The sequence below is a fragment of the Heliconius melpomene genome, chromosome 7 (genome assembly GCF_056956725.1).
Source record: "Heliconius melpomene rosina isolate 202511_hmr_F chromosome 7, ASM5695672v1, whole genome shotgun sequence".
Classification (NCBI taxonomy): Eukaryota; Metazoa; Arthropoda; class Insecta; order Lepidoptera; family Nymphalidae; genus Heliconius; species Heliconius melpomene.
In genome coordinates, this window is record NC_140395.1 from 10516402 (window position 1) to 10541313 (window position 24912).

General features: G+C 31.7%; 1 protein-coding gene across 6 annotated transcripts in view; it reads left to right on the forward strand.

The window, feature by feature from the left end:
• The window catches only part of LOC146537816 (uncharacterized), a 134411-nt gene that overhangs the window by 34661 nt on the left and 74838 nt on the right, over positions 1-24912 (forward strand). For all 6 annotated transcript variants that reach the window (XM_085188957.1, XM_085188963.1, XM_085188959.1 and 3 more), the window contains exon 2: positions 22292-22327. In XM_085188957.1, the coding sequence (XP_085045083.1) occupies positions 22292-22327 (36 nt within the window). The remainder of the gene's footprint in view (positions 1-22291; positions 22328-24912) is intronic.

Below are 24912 nucleotides of genomic sequence, written 5' to 3' on the forward strand. Positions count from 1 at the left end.
TGGAAAATCCTTATTGAAACTACGAAAATGCGGGTTGCATTAGGGTTTAATTAATTTTCACATTATAATAAGTGCTTTGCAAACATACATTATATGAATAATCCAGTAGTAAAAGCGGGCGAAGCCGCAAGGGGGTCGCTAGTTTCTAAATATTTTCATTTCGTCGGCCCTGTTGTAAAAATATTGGCGTTGATTTATCTGTACTTAGTAATTGAGACCATAGTGCCATAGTGGTACGATGGCTGTCTGTAAATGCGTTGGTTATGGATACGATTCTCGAGGATATGAAAATAATTTCCGTGGGGGAATTAATTATTTATTTTTATTCCCACTCTGTGGCAGCAAGATAAAGCGCACTGTTGAATGATTCTACTCAACACGCAATATATTGAAAAATTGGGCAGAAAGTAGGGAACTGACTGTCCTAAATCTACTTCTCTACTTCTAGGCTGGACATACAGTAGGGTATCTAGAAGAGAAATAAAGTGTTTTGACACTAAGCTTTCTATGCTCATCCTACTAAAGTGGAAGATGAGTGTAGACAAAAAACAATTATGCCCGAAAAGAAACCGCAAAAACTTGGCGTCAGGCCAACAGGTTTCTTCTGAACAAGACGAATGGGTGGCTCAAATTTATTTATTAGGGCAACTTACCAATTTCCTAGTCTTACTATTTGTTTTGATTTAACTAAAAATAGTTGATTGATTGTTATAGGGCGTTATTTTGGTAAGGTAACATAATTACATATATTATTTGTTATAAGTACAATTTTTCCTATAGATCTAATTTTTCCAATTTTCCCGCATGTAGCAGGGTATGCAGAGGGAGCCTAGTCTCCAGTCTCTACTCTCCGACGAACTCTCGGCGTGATAACTGATAGAATTCAACGCCGCGTTTCGCTTCGACAACACACCACCACCGCCACTCAACACGCAATGCCTCCACATTTCGGCAGAAAGTGGGGAACGGAATATCTTAACACTAGGTTCCCCCTGTCTACCCTGCTGTGTGCGGGATATAACGTGAAGCTGATAAAAAAAACCTTTATTTATATCACCAATATAATCACTGCTGCTGTAGAGTTTACTAACATCGTGAGATTTATTTTAGGTCAGATATTACCGATGTAAGTAAATATCATAATTTTGTTGCGTTTATCTTTACTTTCACTGAAACTTGTTTGTGCCTTCTTTACCGCCTATTAATTTTAACATACGTAAGTCGTATGTTGAATAATATAGTTTGACCTAATTATTTGAACATGTTTTATTATACACATACACATATTATGTAATAATTTAATTTTATTTCATAGTCAACCCAATATATCTATAGTCAACCCAAAAACAACATTATTATTTTCTGAAAAAAAGTATTATAAGCTTATATTTTTAATTCATTTCATACAAACTGAATGCATAGGAACGAAATTTGGCAACTTGTATACGTTGTTGTTTGTAAAAGTCTGAAATATATGGAAAATTGTGAAAATTTACCAATATTTTACGTAGAAAAGTTGCATTTTCAAGCTATTATTTTATCCATCATTTCCCGTTTACACGCAAACGACATTTTCATATCGTAAAATCTTATTATAATGAATCTCTTCATTCCACACTTAATTTACATGAAGTGTTAACAAAGTGTTTCCTTCGACGACGGTTTAATATTCCGCTTTATTTAAACAAGCTTCGCTCACTAATACTCATTTTGTATGCACTAAAGTACAAATTTATATCTTGCTTGTAATTTTTGTTATGCACAAATAAATAATTTCTAGGTAATAATCTAAATTATCTGTGTCAAATAGGTTAAAGTATATTATTTTAACATTACGAAGTATTTTTTTTCAGTTCCACACTGTATCCCTCAAATATAAGCGTAGATAAAGGGAGCCTAGTGTTGAGACACTCCGTTCCCCACTTTCCGCCGAATAACAGAGGCATCGCGTGTTGCATGGCGGAACTCAACGACGCGCTTTACCTCGGTACCAGAGCGAGGAAATGAAAATAGTAAATATTTCACTTCCTCGAGTGAGATCGAACCCATAACCTTTTGCTTTTACAGTCCTACGCTTGTGCCCCTGCACCACTACTGGTCTTATTTAAAGTATTTATTATTAATTACTATTCTTAGTATTTACGAAAGAGACAAAAAAATCAAGTGCTATAAATAATTGTAACTAATTGAAAGGGGAATCACCTGTATCCTTTGGACTGACTAAATTGCACATTAAACATTATATACCTCTAGTAAAATGTAAACATTCCTCATCGTATCAGGTTTGTTTCATGTTAAGTTTAGATTTAACTTATTTATTTAATTTAAGCTTCACGCTCTATCCCGCATATAGCAGGGTAGTAACAGGAGACCTACAAAGACTTATCGTTAAATTTTCTGTATTAAATTGCGTAACTCAACGCCGCTTTATATTTTTACCGGGACTTTTATAGCGAGGAAATGAAAATATTTCATACCATCGAGTGAAAATCCAACTCACAATCCTCACGTACATAAAATCATATTTAAAATTTAATAATTTCAATCTTCTCTAGCCAACTTCAATAAAATATTAGTAGCGCATAACAAGTTCTTCGAACACAGTGTAAAGCCATAGCTGTCATTATAACAAAAAGGTAGTTGCAGTTCGAGAAATGCTACCAATGAAAATGCTATGCGATAAATAATTCAAGGGGCGACGCAGGTCGATAAACCAGCGCCGTGACTGGGGAAGCACTTGTGGTTTATTCAGGAATCTCCAACTAAATATAGGTGAGATGTTCTGTCGTCATAAAGGAAGATTTATTGGTTCAATTTGGTTTGTTGGTTGAAATGAGAGATGTAATTAGGATCATTACTGTATTTAGAATGTATATGCATTAAAAATTACGTTTTTAGGGTTCCGTACCTCGAAGGAAGCCTTACAGGTTTACTTTGTTGTCCGTCTGTACGTCTGTCTGTAAAGACCATTTATCTCAAGATAGCGTGAAAGTATCAAGCTTTAATTAGTGTCAAATATGCCATGGTCTCTTGGGGCAGAAAAATGTAGCTTCTAAGTAAAGTTATTACTGCATTTTGAATGAATTTGCCGCGTAATCAAAATCTATAGGGCACTTCTCGTGGACCTAAAATAGAAGATATAGTACAAATAAAGGAAAAAAATCCAAAAAATGAAAATTAATAGACATTTCATAGAAAAAAAAAATATTATTAATTTATTTTTATTTCTTTGTTCTGGCATTGAGTTTGTGGTAACATCTTAACAATATTATTAATTACTTTTCCTTAATATGTACAAGTATAAATCAGTGAAGCAAAATCGATTTTCAAATAGAATAACCGACAATCTTACCACTTGCTGGCACACTTCAAGCTTTAAGGTTTGAAAAATGAAAATTGCATTGGAGATTGAAAAGCGAAAACTTTACAATCAGAGCTATGAATCTTGGCAGCGAAGATAATATAAGTGTGAAACGCCCGGTAACTTTTAACCACTAGTTCTATAATATACAATTGAGGAAAGATCTCCTTTCTGTTTTAGAAGGTATATAAAAAGATATTTTATTAAGAATTTTTACTAATCATTTGTAGATATTTTCCTATTTTTCATGTATAGTTAAAAAAAACTAACAACACACGTTTATCTACTTACTAATAACAATGTAAGTGTTGCACTTTTCAAATTCTGTCTCCATTGTGAGATAAGTAAGTAAAATACCATGAGATAACCATGGATACTTACCATACCATACCATATAACATACCATATTATTGTATTGTTATATTTCATGATGATAGATCAGTCAAATTCAGTTTCTTCTTGTATATATCCTTACTATTACTTACTTTTCGTATGATTATTTCTACCTTTTAATTTAACTTAATATAGTTGGGATGATCTACTGATTATAAAAATATTTTATTAGCAAGGTAGGCAGAGATAACCGAGTGTTATGATATTCTGCACATCACCCAATGTTCGAGATATTGCGTTTGGCGTGGCTGAACTCAACGCCGCGGCTAGAAAAGTAAACGAAAACCATTAATTTTCACGATTTAGAGGGGAACGTATAACCGTTGCATTTATAGTCAGATATTGTACTGCTGCTCCTCAACGGTCAATAAATATATATATGTATATATATATATATATAGATTTCTATATATATAAGGTTTTCATTATATATTACAAGTATGTAGATAAAAGCGATCACTTTTAAAAAAATATAAGCTTTCGTAATATAGCCACGTGAATTCAAATGAATATTAGGTAAAACGGAAATGCATGAAATTCTAATTGGTTCGCTGATTCACAGAGTCCGGTCTAATTTTAATTTTAAAGTGGGATAGACACGTTCACGTTGAAACGAAGCTATGAAATATTTTAGTACGTTGGTAATTTTTTCATATATATATATAATGTTAATTTTAGTACTAAATATTATGTTAATGATATATATTTAAATCAGTAGAGTACATCTACATAATTAATAATTTTATCGCGATATAAATAATTAATGTAAGATGAGAATTTTATTTTTAAAATTTAAATTTGTTTTTCTACTATTTCAGCATTTATTCATATTTAATCTCAAAATGTTACTCTAAAACTATCGTAAATTGTTAGAATTTCTATATCACTAAGATACCGTTGTTATAATAAATTGAAATATTTCTCTTTTATTATCATCTTCACGCTGTATCCCGCATACGGCAGTGTAGACAGAGGAAACACTTCATTTCCATTTTCCGCCGATTTCTGGAGGTATTGCTTGTTGAGTGGCAGAACACAACGCCGCGCTTTGCTTCAACACTAGAGCGAAGAAAGGAAAAATAAATTTTAAATAAATATTTAATTTCCATGTGCGGGGATAGAACCTACGACCAACCACGTTTACAGTCACAATTTGTGGCCCTGCACCACTACTGGCCCCAATTATAATAAATATGTAATTACAATTGCAAATATCATAAAATTAATAATATACTCTCTGAGCACAAATTAACAGAAACGGAAAATTAACAGATTACAGAAAGATTTTCCGAAATTTCTACAAAAATCGGATTTTGCGTATTTTAGTTTACTCATATACTCGTAAGGTTCCAGGTTATAACTAGCTTTTCATACACAATAAGTAACTCTTTGAGTTTATTATTATAAGTTCAGATACATATGTACGTCAGTAAGCAAATAATTATAATCTTGTGCAGATTCGGCTTTATGTCCATTAAATATGAAATAAATATTATAACGGTGTTTTTTAATATTTAATTTTCTTTTTTCTGTAATATTTATGCATTTAGATTTTATGCAACTTTTTTGTAAAAAAATTAAAAATTTCTATATTTGTCTTTGAGTAGCGATGTATCCTCGCTGTGCTCGTGTTCTTCAACGCATTTATCATGGGGAATGTTCTGGGGTACTGTTTCTGTCTGTGGGCGTTATAATCACCAGATGATTCGTACGCTTGTTTGCCTGGTGTTTTCCATAAAAAAAGATTATTTCTGACAGCGGTCAGCGATATTTATTATAGAAATTAGAGTATAAATTCGTATGGACCAGCAGTTTAATACATTTATATATTTTTTATAATTAAAATAAATATTTCTAATATTTTATTTAGCGTCGCGAGTACGTCTAGTCTGAGCTTTGTAGTTAATTTTTATCTTTTAATATTGATGTCTTAAGTTTATTATATTTACATATTTAATACCATTTCTTTATAAATTCTTTGTAAAAATAAACCTAGCTAAAAATGTTCTTTACAAAAAGAGTATAGTATGCTTTGACGTCATCTTCAGGTATTACAATCGGGATTAATTAAGCCATTTACGTAGTACAAAACGGTAATACATTACCTACCTATATAAAAATGTTTTGTTAACTAATAATATAAAATAATAATACGTGATTCAAGTCTATATATTTTTTTTTATATATTTCATATAAAAATATATATATAAATAAAAAAAGAAACACAACTTCTCAAACTTTATTGGTAAAGTAGCTATTCATTGAACGACTCGACGTTAGTTCTAAAACTAAATCAACCGGTAGAAAGAAACTCAACATTTACATTATAAATAGGAGAGATTGCTTAAACAAACATTCTGACGGACAACTTTCTTCATAGTGAAATAGCAAATCATATACGTTGGACAGCTACGAAGAGAAATGGCCTATTTATATTCATAGTAATTATGCCATTTTTAATTTAGATTCTCGGTAAATAATTAGTTAAAACGGATATCAAACTTCCTTCATTTAATAAAGTTGAGTGAAATTGTGGCCTAATTCCAATGACCCTTTATATTTTAGATACACTAGTGTATAGCTCTTGGATCTGCTTGCGTTGACTATTTATATATTTATTTTGGTATTTACCATATTGGCGAGTATTGACGTTATTTTTTGTTAATATAGCTTATACATATAGCGGCAGTTTCATTCTTTTTCCCTCTTGTCTGCTCTAGGCTGAGTGTTAAAACACTCGGTCCTCCACTTTCGAGTGGCGGAACTTAACGCCGCCTTTCGTCTACCAGAGCGGAAAAATGAAAGTAAATTAAAAATAATCTTTCCTCCGAATGAGCTTTTTATATTATTTCTTTATAAAGATTAAATAATTCCTTCCTATAATTTTCAACTTGTCGGAACCGAGCTGTTTAGCACTACATTTTTATACATCCACCACAAAAAGTCCATGAATATTTTTTTCTAGTTGTAAAAAAAAAATAACTAACCTAATTATAAAAGAAAAAAAATTGACAGTCGTAAAGTTGTTGTAAATAAACCTCGTTTTTAATACTGTTTAAGGACGAATAGAGGCTCGTTGTGAATTCTTAACGATCAGTTAAAACGTCAGTAAACTCTTTAATGAGATTATTAAACCGCTAGAGAACGTTGGGGCCAGTCTTGGCGCAGGGGGCCAGTCGTGGCGCAGGGGGCCAGTCGTGGCGCGCTGTAAACGTGAATGGTTGTGGGTTCGATCCCCACTCGAGGAAACGAAATATTTATTTCAATTGATATTACCATTTCTAGCCTGTGGTTTGGAGGCAAAGCGCGGCGTTGAATTGCGCCACTCATTGGAAAGTGGTGAACGGAATGTTTTAACACTAAGTTCTCTCTGCCTACCCTACTGTGGCGGGATAGAGCGTGAAGCTGATTTCTAGAGAATATTTATCAATTCTGCCCGCCTTTTCTGTAGCCACACTACGTACTTTCAGTTAAATATTTAGAGTGAATCTTTGGCCGGATACGAATAGGATTTTGAATAAATAAACTTACCAGGTTGTGACGTCACAGACCACTGACCCAGTAGCGTCTGCTCAGTAAACGTATGGTTTATTTACTGAGACGTCGGAAACGCCTTTAATTAGTTATACGGTTTTGTTTGAACTCTAATTCTTAGTCTATAATTTGCAAGTTGGTAAGTGGGTGTGTGAAAAGTGTTCACGTTCGATTATTGAGTTGTACTTCTTTTATGTTCTCTATTATAATATAAATATATAATTTAAAACTAAATATAATGTTTTGGTCTTATACCTATTCTCAGTCTTAGTCATATATTTTGTAGTCTAGAATGTAAATTTATTATAAAAACTGTATTTATTATTTTTATATACCGTTTTTGTCTCACATATAGACAAAGGAAGGTAGTGTCAAAACACTTTAAGCTTCGCTTTGTATATTGAGTGGGACAATGCAATGTCTCCTTTTTTTAGCTTTACACAGTGAATGATAAATATTGCAGGGTAAACAGAGTTACACTAACTAGGATTAGTGTACACTACGTTCCCTTTATTTCGCCCAATTTTCATAATTTTGCAAGTTACAGCGGCGGTGTTCAACGCCACAGTTTGTCTTGTTACCAAAGCGAGGAAATAATAACTAATTCTTTCCACCGAATCCACGATTTTGATTCAAATTTGACTTTTTCCATTGTAAAATATAAGTTAAATTGGATTTCTTACCAATATCTCTGTATGTGTTTGGGAATTGGGTACAATATTTGAAGAGCGCCGTGAATTTTAAAAACCGCGTCGAGTGAAATGAGAAAACGATGTTGTAAAATTTTATCTATTGTTGAATGGGAAAGGTATTTGTAGTTTGTAGATTTTTTTATCAATATGGCTTTTAAGATAAATAAATAGTAATTTACTTTTTTATGTTTATGTATATATATGGAATATATTAAAATAAACTTAAGAAAAACAGCTTTTTTGTATATATTTTTTTATATATAATTTAAACACGTAAAATATTTTTTTTATTTCAAAATGTTGAAGTATTATTAGGTGATTTCTTATATTTTAAACATGTAAATATTTTTTTGTCGGTGTAGATGCACTCTCTACTCTCTCGCTTATCTCAGCAGATGAAAAAGATAAACGAAAACAATTAAAATTTAATTATTCTCTATATATTACGTTTGTAACATATGAAGTTTAAAAAGTTAATAAATCGACGGACGCTACAGCACGTAAAACAAAAATATCTACAAAAATATCGTATCTTAATTTATGTATATCTTTTATGTCAAAATAAGATAACCTCAATTTCATCATCACTAGGAATTTGTAATATTCAAAAATAAGGAAGAAAACAGGCCATTATGAGACAGCGCGGCGGTTAACTGTAAATATAAGGGTTGTGAATTCGATTCCTACTTGAACCAACGACTTATTACCATTTCCCTAAACGAGACCAGTAGTGGTGCAGGTGTACAATCGTGAGACTGTTAATTCGACAGGTTGTGAGTTCGATTCTCACTTGGGGAAATAAAACATTTAACATTTTCATTTCCTAACTCTGGTAACGAGACAAAGCGCGATGTTGAGTACCGCAACTCAACAGACAATGCCTCCAGAAATCGGAGGAAAGCGAGGAAGTATCTTAATGGGAATAGAGTCACTACGTTCCTATGCTAAAAAATAAAAAAATATACATATTGCTCATATAGAAACAAACAAAACGATACACATTTTCATAGATTCTAGCACAAAAGAAATAAATACAGAAAACGTTTACTTATATAAGGAAAGTAAATAAAAGATATATTATTACAAGAATATAACAGATTATACATTACTCGTACAAAAGGCTTTCTCAGTGTTTTATTGTTTCATACATACTGTATTGGTATTGCAATTCAATTGCTATTATTGTTACTGAGTATAAAGTAACACTCAATGGGATCTGCACTCGATTGCACTCGATTGCACTCAAAGAAAGGATAATACTTTACAATATAATCTACAGATTGTGGTTTCCCACGTTATATTAATATTTCGATTGACGTTATTATGGTAGAAATTAAGTGTCTGTTTGTATATGCGATAGTTTTAAGTTCGATTCCTGTTGAAGGAATTGTTTATGTTTATAAATATTGCTATTCTGGGATTGAGTTTGAACCATAAGGTAATATTAAGAGGATGGAAAGTTAAAACGAATCCTCCAATTCTAAGGTATAATATGCGTGACGATTAATATTACGTAGAAATAAAAACAAAATGCAGTATATCAAAAATATGACAAACTCGATTACCACTTGGAAATATTTAATATTTTCATTTCTTTGCTTCGTAACACTAGGTTCCCAGGTTCCCTCTGTCATCAAAAATAATCAATTAATAAAAATAGTATAAAAGAACCACCAAACCCCTTAATTTTCTAACAGGAGTGAGGCCTTCGTGTTCAGCCAGCAAGGATTCAACACGCTTTCTGGGCATTATAAGGAAACTAGACTAAAACTGGATTTTAATTTGAATCTCCTGTCACTATATTTTAGGTGGAGCTTTAGTGCTTCAAAGAAATAATGTAGCAGCTTTGCTTTTTAAGTTAGATTTATAATTTTGAGTATATTTATATATTATACTAGCGGATGCGCGCACCTTCGCCTGCTTATTTGCTCCCTTAGAGATAAATTCTAATATACCATGAAACACGTGTTCAATGAAATATTTTTATGAGTCTAAATTTCAAATTTTATAAAAATCGGTGGCGATTTAAAGATTTTTCCATACAAACTTTCAACCCCTTATTGGCACCCTTAGGGGGAGAATTCTGCAAACGATGAAACACGTGTTCAATTAAATCACTCACTCCGTTCTCCATTTTCCGCCGAATTCTGGAGGCATTGCGTGTTGTGGCGTGCATGAGATCGACCAGAGCGAAAATATTAAAAAAATAATTGATTACACTCACAGTTCACAAACCACTAATTTAACACTTATCACACCACGTACGGATTGGTAACAAGAATAGCTTCACTCTATATTACGAGTATATTCCACTGGAAACCTGCAGGCGCCTGCATTCGATATCACCTGTCTGTCACGTCAACTGTCTAACTTAGGCCAATATCCCACAAGTGTGTTATATAGAAGTGCAAAATATAAGGTAACTCTACCGGATATTAATCACGGAATTCTATTTTAATTATAGAAACAACATTACTAATACTAAAACGCTAAAATCATAATCATTCTACTAACACCAACGGACATCAATTTATCTAAGTACTAATGGAACCGGATATAAATGACTAATATTTCTAATTTTGACTAGGCTTCCACAATGTATTACTATAAATATCGAAATTTAATTAAGAAATAGCTTAAAATAGCAAAACTAATTAACGTATTTTTTATAATAATATATTTTTACTTAAATTATTCCAAATATGTGAAAAAATAGCTCTACTTACCTGACTGAATTGAAAATTCATTTCATCAACAAATTGCCATTAACACGACAATAACCATTATCAAAAAATATTTTAAAAGAGTTTATAATTAAATATCGAAAACGAGTGTTAATATTTTGGCAAATTACCTTTAACATTTATTTCGGAAATCGAAAATAGAAAATTATAACAAAATAATTGTTTTCTTGATTTCCTTTTGTTTTTATGAATAATAAAAAAAAACTAATACGAAATGGAAATATTTCATTTTCTCAAACTCTTAAATTATCTGTGTTTTTTTTAATTATCTCTTTCAATTTGTTTTTACAAAAGACAGTTATTAAAAGTTTTTGTTCAACGATTATTAAGCTTATTACAGCTTTCCCGTGTTCATTTTATAAAGTAATTTTATTTAATAACCGGAAGCTGGTATTATAAGCTTAACAATTTGATATCAGATATTGACATTTACTCACTTATGGTGCTTCCATTATAACAATTATTAATTAAATGAAAATTTCTGTTAGTGTACTAATTAATAACTAACTATGTATTAACTTTTAGGCTTACAAAATATTTATTATTGCGATTGCGATGCGAAATTATATAAATTGCAATTACATACAAAAGGTTCTGTAATATTTAATTGTATATATTTATTTATAACTTCTTCCTGTACACAACAGAGTAGACAGAGAGAGCCTGGAATCTTAGTGTTAAGACACTCCATTTCCCAAAAAAAACAATAAATATTAATAGAAACATTTTATTACTGTTTTTACATAAATTATCATCGTTCATCAATGAACCATTTACATAGACTATTTAAATCATAAATAAACACACCTGTAAATTAATACATATATCAATCAAACAACGTCAATCAAACAAAAAAGACCGTTCGATTCGCGGCGTTGAGATCTGTAAATGGAGAACAGCAGTGTCTTAATAGGAACGGAGTGCCTTAACACTAGCTTCCCAAGTTCCATCTATATCGAATAAAACTACAAAATACACGTACGATTATTCGTTGTTGTTATCAACAAGAAGCAACATAACGATAATAGTAAAAGTGTACGCAATGTGCTTACGAGGTTAGAAAAACCAATAACAGTAAAACGAAAGCCACAGAACACCGGAAACGCCGACAATTTGCGCGACAATGTGAATAAATTTTTTTTTACTCGAAAACGAGTTAAATATCTTACTCTACCTCAAGTAGTTTTAACAGGCGGATGGTAAACGACAAATATTTGTATACTAGATCGAATTGCGGGTTAAAACAAGCGATTATAGGCTGTAATATATGTATGTAAGTGTCATAATACTTTGTGCAATTCTCGTTATTTATGCAAGGAATAAAGTTGGGAAGAAAGTGGCAGTGTAACTTTGCTTCGCCTTTGAGGGTGAATGTGTGTTAAAGTTGAGAAAAATATTTTTTCTTTTGCGTGAAAATAATATAAGTTTGTATTGAATTTAATAAGTAAATACATATTTGTTTTGGATATTCTATTTACTATTGTATTGTATGAATAGATCATATTTGTAATATTTGTAGGTTTACCCTGTATCCCACAGTGTAGGCAGAGGGAACCTAGTGTTAAGATACTCCGTTCTCCACTTTCCAAAAGAAAGAAGGGCGAGCGGAGCGACAGCCAAAGGATCTTTATTGCATTTACTATCTGCTTAAAGATATTTTTTATTATCAATTATAATACCTTTTAACTTCATAATAACGATTATTATATTATTTTATATAAAAAAATAAATATGAACATATTTAAACAATTTCATTTTACTCGACAGTATTCCCAGCAATTATTCTCTGGATATCGGGAAGCGCTGCATCAGATGGAACGTCAAACGTCGAAATTGACAACATTGTTTTCCGAAAACACTAAATGAACGTCGCTCCTTTGTGTATTTACAAAATACAACAAAAAAACTGTACTCTGATAAAAAAATCTCAAGGTTTTTTTTTAATATTATTTACATAGCCCCATAGGTGTAGGTTCGATTTATTTGGCTATTTTATGTCTGCTGAGTGGCAGAACTCAACCAGTATTATAAGCCTGCCTGGTTAATATGAAAAAATTTTGGACAATTGTAAAATAACATATTTTTTCCTTAAATAGAATATATTTGCTGTAGATTCATTTTATTGCTTTTGCTGTAGAATATCTCAATTTTCACAAGATTTTAACAGCTACGCTGAACGCATTTTCTTCTTAGAAATGGTCTCATAATTTTTGTTTACGATTTCCTAAACGCCAAATAAAATGTTACAAAAGGTTTCGTTCCTTTGAACTTACAAGGTATCAAAAACAATTCTAGGTCAATAAACTTAAAATATATACTTGTTCTGAAAGTAAATTGTAAGCACCTAAAAAATAAGTGAGAATTTGCGATTTAATATTAACAACCTACATACAAAACTTACCTGTATATGTCTGTATGTTTACTACGGTATTAATAGAGCACAGTCGTTTTTAATAATGCGTCTTACGAAAGATAAATAATCAATTGTTAGAAATGATAACTGAGTTTAGGGATTCTTTGGGACTTTATCTATATTTAAGAAACTCAATTATATTGATATATTTGAAAAAAAAAATAATAATTCACGCAAAAACGCAAATTGGGGAACCAAGTGCCTTAACACTATATTCCCTCAGCCGAAACCTGAAAAAAAAAAACAATAGAGTATAAATTCCACAATAATCAGACCAAACCGCTGCACCAAGCACAGCCTGATTTAATTAAAACATGAAGAGATAACTCACACATACATAACTATACCTACGAACATACATAGGTAGATACCGTAAACACACAGGAAGGCGCTCGACGCGCTTGCCGCTTAAGCGATACCTGCGGTTATGTTTAATACCCATTTAATTTCCTGGACGGCTGGGATTAACGGTGACAACCCTACGGCTTCAGGAACTACCCTTATCCTTTCACTGTATATAACATGGATGTGTGATATATTATGTACATAAAGGCCATAGCGGCGCAGTGGTACAAGCATTTGGCTGTAACACGACGATTGTGGATTCGATTATGGGAATTAATTATCATTTAAAATAATAAGTAAGTATTATTACTTTTATTTTAACGCTCTGGTATCAAGGTAAAGAGCCTTAAGGTTCCTTCTGCCTTCCCTTATGCGGGATACAGTGTGAAGTTAAAAAAATATATATATACATATATTACACCACTATAGTACATATTTATAAACTACTCTCAACTTTGAGATCGATCTTGAGATGACGTTGTATTTTATAATTTAACCATCTATGAATAAAAAAGGCATCACAAGTCACACAGTTCTCAGAGAGAGGGTTACAGCTTGAGGCTACATAAAGAATTAATAAAAAAGTAAAAAAAAAATTTTAAGTTAAACGGTTTTATATTGCAGATAAATGTACTAAAAGCTAAAAAATTTAATCGTGGGGCACGTCCAATATCTACAATTGAAAGACATAGCGTGAGACTTCACCCACCTAGTGGTAAGTAGCAAGTGTCCCCACGATTTTATTTTAGTAATCATAATTTCTATGAAATTATTTTTTAGCTTTTAGTACATTTATCTGCAATATAAAACCGTTTAACTTAAAATTTTTTTTTTACTTTTTTATTTTTAAGTTTTTAGTTTTTATTTCTCATGCCATTCAATTCGTTGAAATGAGGCTCGATGTCTCATTATTGCAAGGTTAATGGAGAATGTTACGAACGACCCCCCCAGAGGTCCAATAGAGGGACAAGGCTATGTACAACAAGATGTGCCTGAATCTTGAGGGGAAAACGCTAACGACATATCATTTTTATCCACCTAGTGCCATACAGTTCTCGGCGCGCTTTTACCTTTTACCTTGGGTGGTACCCCTAGCGACGTATCATTTTTAGGCACCCTATAGCCACACAGTCCTCGACAGGATACCAGATCTTGACTTAGGTGGGAGATTCATATTGTAATTGTGTATAGTATACTGTATTATACTTACCAAGCCCTTTATTTTGATACCCATATTGATGGGATTGAAAACTACATTATCCGCCATTTTGTAGCAGTGGCCATCTTTGATTTTGATTTTGTATAGTGCACTGAATTCTACTTGACAAGCCCTTTCATTTGATACCCATATTGATGGGATCGAAAAAACTAACTTGTCCGCCATCTTGTAGCGGCGGCCATCTTGGATTTTGATTTTGTATAGTCCACTGAATTCTGCTTGACAAGCCCTTTCATTTGATACCCGTATTGATAGGATTGAAAAAAACTAACTTGTCCGCCATCTTGTAGCGGCGGCCATCTTGGATTCACAATAATATTGAATATGGATAATTGTATTGTCACCAGAATCAAAGGTTTATACCAAATTTCAGATCAATCGGTTAACGGGAAGAGGGTTAAATTTCAATTACTAAATTTGACCCAAACAAACAAATAAACAAACGGGATGAGCTAAATAAAACCGTTTAAAAAAATAACATGGTATTTAATTTTTTTTATCCGAAATATGTCAACAGCATTTTTATTTCAGAACAATTTTATACTAAAAATATAATATAATTTTTAGGTCATTTGAAGTCAAAGAATCTAGGTTTAACCTACCTTTAACCATTTAAAATAAAATTTTTAACTTTATTTACTTTGAAACGAAGCACTTCTTTATTCTCTTAGCTTTATCGCTGCAGTAACATTGCATTAGAATTTTAAACGATCAACTTCCTGTGCTTTCTTCGTTCTGATAGAATGCATTTGGTATATCTAAATATAGCATCTATTAGATATCTTTACTTGTAGTTACTTTGACGTAATTTGGATTCAATTTAAGAACATGAGTACATGTATTCATAGTAGGGTAGGCAGAGGGAACCTGGGAACATAGTGTTAGCGCTGTGTTATGGAAAAAAGCTTGTTGAGTGGTGGTAAATATTTCATATTCATTCTTCACATTTTGGTATTTAGCGAGATTAGCTAAATTCAAAATATAATTTATCGAAATAGACTTTTACTATAGGCAGAGGGATGTTAGTGTTAACTCAGTTCGCGACAGGTTGTGGGTTCGATTCCTACTCGAAAAAACGAAATTTTATATATTTGCATTCCTTCGGTACCAAGGCAAAAAGCGCGGCGTTGAATACCGCCAGTCCAGACAACACACTACGATGATATTTTAGTAATACATAGCGTAAATGCCTTAACATCTCCCCTTGGTGTTACGAATTGTATGTGTTTGAATCCACATTCACAATCCAGTATAATTAGATAAACGTGTTTTATAATTTATGAAAATAAAGTGAATATTAGACCAAATTTCAAGAAACATTTAAAACCTGCCTTGTTTATAAGGCATTTATTTTCCAAATATAGGTATATTTTCTAATAATTTACACCTTCGACTATATACAAAATACTGATAATTATACTAAAAGTTGTTATTTTTATCTTAACTGCATATAAATGCTAGAAAGCGAACATTACAGTGTGGGTTCTATGATACAATATTGCCTTCTTATTTAAATTTCGGCACATTTCGACTTTTATTTAGTTACTTAAAAATAGAGACGATTTTTTTTATATTCCATAGATCTGTAATACTTATTCAATTACCTTCTAGATAGATAAATATTATAGATAAATAGATCTTAAAGATATTTCTTATCTATTTTTTTTTACATAATTAATAGCTCTTACAAGCTATGGTGCAACTTAGAAATATATAATTGTACATTTGATGGTTGCAATTCGATTCCGTGCTTGGTGGTTTGATCAATTTTATAAGTAAACTATACTAATTTTTCATCTTAATAAATAAATAATTTATCATTTTCAATAGTTATAGGTAGTAAATTAATTCTAATACCTGTAGTAAACCTAGCTTATTATATATTATGTTCGATAATCCCTTGCATTACACGCTATTCGCCTTCGCCTCGCTTATTAATTCTGTTAGTACCAAATCACTTGAGGTTTCAACTAAACACGTAATCTATGCATAAAGTTAAGTTAAATTGCAGCAATGATGGCACGTTATTGTAATAACGTAACGTCGTTGTAACGGCGTTACCTATTTTATTTATAAAAATTGAGGCTTCACGTTTTATTACCAATAGCAGGCTAGACTAAAGGAACCTAATTTAAAACACTGGTAGAGTGGCGGGACCCAACGATGCGCGATGTCTACGATAAAAATAAATAGAGAAATAAATAAAAATCCAATTTTAAATGAAACTCCTTAAATGAATTAATCGCGTATATTTCGTATTTTTAGAAACCCGACGTTTCGAGAAGTAGTTTTGCAGTCTTTGGTCACGGGTAGACTGAGGTGACATCCGTCTGTCAGTTGATATAATTATTATAACAATTTGGATTTTTTAATTGCATCGCCATATACTATACTTATTATATTAGAGATCTACTAAACTGTAGTGATATTTATTTTATAACCGAGATTCAGTTCACTCGTCTTAGTAACGAGGCAGAAGCGAGGAGTTAAGCTAAGAAAAAAATAACAGGAAATGCATGATAATAGAAAAAAATGACTTTTAAATAAGACATCAATGCCACGTAATCAAAAACATAAAATGAATTTATATTTCAATATTACAACAAAAAATGAGTCTATATTTGTTTGATTTTATGAAAAGTAATGTTGTTTTTCTAATAAAGTAGTAGAAACATTATACTTTTCCTTTTATTTTTGTCATTGTATTTTTATTGCTTACCTTTAATGAATTTCACTTCAGAATGGAACGGGACGGATGAATAAATAAAGGAAAATAATGTAATAATCATTAGAACGGTATTTGAGACAAATAAAACGTGACGAACCTACGTAAAGTATCATTAAGTTTCTTAATTTCATGAATAAAGCCAATTTTGTTATGTATACGTGACGAAGGTAGTGGGTTCACTTCTTGATTTAATTTTAGTTTAAATATATGGAAATTTTAGTTGTCTTTCATTTATTTCAGTTTTTTTTCCAAAAAGAACAGAGCGCCACTACGGTCTACTCATTCTTACGCATTCTTTGTCCGCTGTCATCAACCTATATCAACAGACATGTAAAACTACATACTTTTTACGTGACCTGCAACCAGTTTCATCAATTATAATCCATAATATGTCCTCGAAGGTTCAAGGTCCCCCTCTGCCTGTCTTACCCACTTACTCTTGTTTAATACATATTTTTTGCTATTCTTCTGTCATGCATACATTTCTCTCAACAAAACAAACTACCTGAGCACGGTCTTCTTCATTTTCATTGTGATACTTACATCCTCGTTAATACCTACCTGCTATTATGGATATATCTTCATAGCAAATCACATCACCTAAACCACCGAGACCACATCTTTCTTTCAGTCTTCTTCTGTAAAACCTACGTTTCGCTGCCGTATAACATTGTAGGTAGGTGGTACCAGCACCTCATTATGTAGAGCTCCATGTCATGAATGCAGCTAAAGTACTATTAGTTGCTGGTTGCAGATCTGCAATTCTAATTATGAATTTGCGTTAATTTCCGTTGTGTAATTTAAACGATTTACGCGTACATAGCTGGGAAGCATTTTCGCGGTATACTATGTTAGAGTAATATAGTATTTATATCTTCCATTTTAAGCAAGATATATAGATAATTTATGAGATATTAGGGAACTGAAGAAATAATTGTTACGGCGCGTCGTTTAAATCCGTAACTCAACACGTAATGAAGAAATTGGAGAATTATTCACTCTGGCTACCCTGCTATATGGGTGATACAGCGTGACGCTGAAATGCTTATGAGTTATAACCATTTAGTTCGAACTTATAAGCTCAATGAAATGACGATCATGTAAGAATGCAAAATATAATAAAAATATTTAGCTCTCTAATATTAAAAAAAGGCTATAAGTAATTTAATTTAAATTAAATATTATTCCAACAAAACAATTTTAATAACGTAAAAAACTTTATTATATAACGTCTTAAATGCATTTAACACGAATGCCCTCTCACATTCCCTCTGGTACCAGTGCAGTACAAATTGTAATCGATGCGAGTCTATAGATACATTACGCCCACGGCACACCCACGCTATATTAATAGGAGAAAACCAAATATGTGAATCGTTTTAATGATTATTTATAGTTTTTTTGAGAATTCTTTATCGTTTTGTCATGTCTATTATATTTGGGTTCTTTATGGAAAGTTTGTATAGAATGTTGTTTTGTAATTTTATTGAATGATCTGTTGAATTGATGAGTTCACAAGACGCAAATTCGATTTTCATTAATGACAAATATCAATTTGTTATGGGGAATATAGAGGGTCTAGGTAGGATATCTCATATTGTGCTGGTCTCTACCCTGGTGGCTATAACTTCATATATTCCAAGAAAAATTGCTCAGGAAAAATTACTACTTAAAAGAAATGCATACTCATTTAAACGACATCTGAGGCTGATTGAATCGTGATGCCGATGTGCATGGAATGCACCCATCAATTTCTGTTTATAGAGTGAATGTCCATTACACTATAATATTCAAATAAAAGTAGAAAAAACTTGCAACTTGCACATTTATGAATAAAAAACTATAAAATTCTTATTCCAACCCAATTTCACCTTTTTTTACTGGTAAACCTATTCCCTTTTTATAGTGCAATACAAACCCTAATGCATCCACAGATTACCAATAATGGTTTTTTAATACATTAAAACATTGAGCCCGTCAGGGCAGCGGCATAAAAATTTTATTGTAACGCGAAGGTTGTCGATCGATCCCTACGAATTCATCGAATTATTATTGATTAATATTTTCATTTCTTCGCTCTGGCATCAAGGCAAAAGCCCGGCATTGTGTTTCGGCGGAAAATTTCGACGGAAAGTGGAGACCAGAATATCTTAACTCTAGGTTCCCTCTACCCTGCGACGTGCAAGATACATTGTGAAGCTGACAATAAAATCTATATTACAACCTAATTTCAGAATTTATTACTGGTAAATCTATATATTTATCTGTTTAACTTTAGGTATGCAAGTAAAAAAAATAACCACATGCAGAGTTATAAATAAAAAGTAAAAATCCTTATTACAACATAATTTCAGCTTTTTATTACTGGTAAATCTATTTTTCCCTTTTTATAGCGGAATACAAGCCCTAATGCACCCACAGATTACCAACAAAGGTTTTTTAATATATTAAAATAAACAAATGAATCGATCCAGAACGCCCCCAAGGTATATCATGGAGCTATAATAGTCCCGCATTAATGAAGATTGAAACTTCATAAGAAGTGAATGGTAAAAGATAAATGGTAAATAATGACTTCTTCATTAGTATCGGAAATAACGCTATTAAACTACGGTCGTATGTACCGATATGTATCGACTGACTCATTTAGGGTGCATACAGATTATAAAATGTTAATTTAGTCGAAGTTTTTACGATAGTAGTTTATTCCGATAGTATTGTGATGCGGAACTTAACCCCACACTTAGTCTGTTTTTGGAAGGCTAATTAGAAATAATACAAATTAACAAACAAAAAAATATAATTCATCAAAATTTAAAAGAGGTTTTTTAGGATTTATGACAAAAAAACATTATATATGTAGGTATTTATATGAATACATGTGGATAAGCCCTAAAACACAATTATACCGGTAGCCGGAGGTTAAGAGCGAAGTCATCCATCAAACATTATCAACGGGTGGGTCCATTCAAAAGGGTCATACGAGAAGTACGGTTATATAGCATTGATTTAGAATTTTCTCAAGAGCAATAAAAAATAATCAATCATTCTCACCATATGACGCGACCACGCCGTAGTTATTGGGAAGAAAATGACTCGACTTACGGTAGTTGTAGGTTTGAGGTCCATTTGGAGTAATATGAATTAATAATTTATAAAAAATATTGACACATCCGTCTGGAGGGCGTTGTAGCGCATCAGCACATCGTCTAAATGTAAACGCGTCGTTGTGGATTCGCGTCTGGACAACTTGCAACCTAGAATTGGGAAACAGTGGGGAATAGAGTGTTTTAACACTAGGTTCATTCAATCTGTCCTGTTATATTCAGCTTGAAGTAAGAAAAAACACTAAATCACCATGGTAAAACAAAATCTCGATTCACGATTTCGAGCAAAATCGTGATTATAATATAACATTATTAAATTGCCTCCCAACTAAAGCATATACAAAAATTAATAACTTATCGTAAAATTTAATCTTAAATTGTAATAGATCGAGTGGGAAATAAAAATAATTATCTGTGTACATTGTAAATGTGTTCGTGTGGTATCGTGGGTGGTCCATACATTCCTTTTTCTGTCTTGTATCATATTAAATCAATAGTCCACAATTGTATCGGTTAATTTACATTTTATTGGTTTAAATAACAAAATACTATTACTTCTTTCATTAGTATTCTTATTTGTAGAAGAAACAGTCACGGTAATAATTTTAGAATAAATTTACGTAATGTTAGGATATTTTAAGTTTTATTTAAGTCAAAATTGGGTTAAGTCTTGTAAATGCACAAAGGAGAAGGCAGAAGGAATCTGGGGACCTAGTGTTACGAAACTCCGTTCCCATTATCATTAAATAAATTAAAATTAACTTAAACAGGAATCGAACTCACAACCTATCGCGTTTATAGTCGTCTCCAATAACAAGTATTTTGTTTTTACTATTGCAAATAAGCTACCTACAAGAAGCTACCTGTAAATAATCTTATTAACAAACAATAAGCACATAAACATGAATATGTAGCCATCGTGGCACAGTGGTAAAAAGCCTAAAAATAACCGCAATGATTTTGGGTTCGATTCACTCAAAAAAAAAATATCATTTACTCACTCTGGTAAGGCAAATTACGGGACACAAAAACACGAAATATCTCAAATTCTATGCAAAGATTTACGTAAATAAGAATCATCAAACACTAAACAGACCATTGAGAAAGCAATACATCAATTAATAGTTAGTTATTGGTGTACATGTATAAAGTTGTCACTAAATACAAACCGTTGGCCATTTATCTCTCGGTGACAACGACCAATGTCACCAACTGAAAGCGTTACACAACAAGCTTCGAAAGCTCGACGCAACGGAACTTTCACTCAAACAAAGTTTTATTACAACGGAATAAAGCTCACATTTGGAGAAGCAACGGTAAATTATATAAATCCTGTAACAACTCAAGTGGTGTATAGTAAATGTGTCGGTGAGATTTGTTGTTCTGAAGATAAATCTTAATGAAATATTTTTGGGTTTGTTATGTCATAGGATAGGTTATAATATTTGATCAATGGATTTGACTTTTAATTTTGTCTGGTGGTGGTGTTTGTTTATTTTAATTTATATGTGAAAGTTGAGTTAATAATATATATTTTTTAAATATTGTATTTTAATTCAAATTGGTGATAATAATGTATTTACATCGTCAGCATATTTATATCATACATTTAGAATTTAGAAATGCATCTTTTTAAAAAAACCCTGTTATATTCGAATAACTAATTAAGGAAGGAACATAAGGAATCTCAAGCTCATTAAATTTATATAATATCTATATTATTTCATAAACTGAGTTTCTTTTTTGTTTTTACAGATTATATCCTCATTCAAGAAACCGATTTCATTTAGGGTAAGTATCTATAAAATTTCTAGCATCTTTTAATGTATACATAATAAATAAATATGGTAATATAAGCACAAAGACTTGAACATTAATTAACACTACATATACATAATTCTACATACATAGCAATAAAACTAAAACCCTCGAATTCAAAGAAAAAAAAATTACTAAGTCACACGCCTGGCCTCTATGACAATTAAAAATTCACACAGTTAATAAAAAGCACTTCCAAACTGCTCCACGATGGATGCCCTACTGCAGACGAAGTTACACCCGCAGGACGCAGTGACCCGGAGAGAAGGAGTGTTGGCTGTCGTTAGTCATGGCAATTTATTTGATATGTTTATTTATACGATTTTTATCAGATTTCACATTTATAGGCACGTTGTATAGCACAATGCGTATATTTTTTAAATATTCTTAGTTTAGTAGGTACTTCCAAGGTGAGATTAATGACCAATGTTTACATTACAAATAATTTTCGTCGCTGACGTTAACGCTACTTTAGATAATTACTTAAAGTAGCCTTGTCGTCGGCATATCAATCAAACCGGCGGCAGGCTAGAAATAATGGATATAAGAATAGATTCTCTTCTGTTTATACCTACTTCATAAACATAAAAAATGGCCAAATATCTTGCTTGACTCACCCACCAGTCACATGATTGTATGTTATTGTAGTAGAACTTATAAAAGTTGACGAATTATTTGTTATTGAACTTAGTGGACATACGAGTATGCAAATAATTTATACGAAATGGACTAAAACTATAGGTTTGTATTGTTTTTTTTTTTCTGAAATACCTTCGGATACATTACCAATTTTTAGATTTTATCTTTGTCTTACGTTGTATGAGTTTCCACTTCTAATCAAATTTCATAATTCTAGATCATAATCTAGTGTAGTATGTTTGATAATGCAGTGAATTTCGTACAATATACAGCAAAAACGAAGCATAAACACACGCACGTCACGATTGCGTTAAGTTAGAAAATTATGCTTCGTGGAACTGAGTAGGTACACCTTGAATATGTATTTCGTTTTTCAATTAGTTCTTGAGAATAACAGGCAGACAAACAATAAAAAATTATAAGAATTCCGGTTTTTTTCTTTTAAGATGTGAATCTTTATAAAACAATACGATTAATTCGAAAAAAAAAAGTAATTTCGTTCCAAGACTCGTTTACAAAAGTAGATAAAGACAGTAAATTAGTCGATTCAAACATTTCAATAGACAAGTAACAAGCTGGACACCCCAAAGATATTTTTCTCCAATAACTTGATTAATCACAATGGCATCTAAGACGAAATTTGTTCCAAGATTGTTCATCAGAGTCAATTTGCGGTGGAATTAACTGGAAACTCTATTCAGAAAGTTGGTGAGTTCGAGGATGTTGGACGTAATGGACTTAACGCCTCTGCGACGAATCTGTCAGACAAAAGAGCTATTGTTTTAAGGGTCCTCGTTTTGGAACCCGAGTATCTATGCGCACTGCCAATTTTTGGTTATATTTAATTTGCAATATTTAAAAGAGTTAAATAATGTAGCGATATATCTGTACTATATATGTAATACTAGCGGACCCGGACGCGGCTACGCCTGTTTGAAATATAAGAATATAATTTCTATAGAAATTTTAATTTCAATCTAGATGAAATGCTAAAAGTGACTATTATATTTATTTTCATAAGGATGAATATCAAAATGACGCGGTAACGAACGCGGTCACGTAGCGACGACGGTTGTTATTAGCATGGCAGAATAAATTGCATGTCAAATTAGAAAGAATTTTAATATATTAGTATATATGTGTAATGGTATATTATATAGCCTATAGCACTTCTGAAGAATGCAGCTTTCATACAAAACAAAAACAAATTAAATCGATCCAGTAGATCCAGAGATCTTAGCGTTCAAACAAACAAACAAACAAAGAAACTCTTCCGCTTTATTATATTAGTATAGATGTATACTGTTTTTCGCATACGATTATAGTAAATTCATTTATCTATTATTACTTCTTTATATGCTTTATATGAATTAATGATTTATATTTTAATTATTTTCTTCTTATTTATTATTAATGAATCTTCTAGGTAAGCTTATTTAGCAAGCTTCATTCCATACAAACATGAAAGAAACTGTAGCAGCTATACAAAAATCAAGAAGGCGTAAGTCGTTCGCACATCGTCTAAACTAATAACCACAGTGCGAAAACACCTCACTATATTCTAGAAACACGAATGTTTAATTAGACAACTTAATTCTTATTTGTATTGTTGTTCTAATTAACACAATAAATTAGACAAGTTTTGTTTAAAGTTAAAACAATTAAAATAGAGGTAATTTAAGATTCTATTATGTTGTGAGGATATGTATTCAACGTATGCATATATCATATAAATTACAAAAATGAATTAAATTATAACTTTATAGTGAAAAGTGATTAACTGCTGAGTTTCTTGTAGGCACTTTTCAGCGAAACTGCCTTGGAGCTGAGAAACAATGCATTTGCATTGTTTCTCAAACCAAATAATTAAAACCTATAGAGTACTTCCCGTTGACCTATAATTATGAAATATATACCTT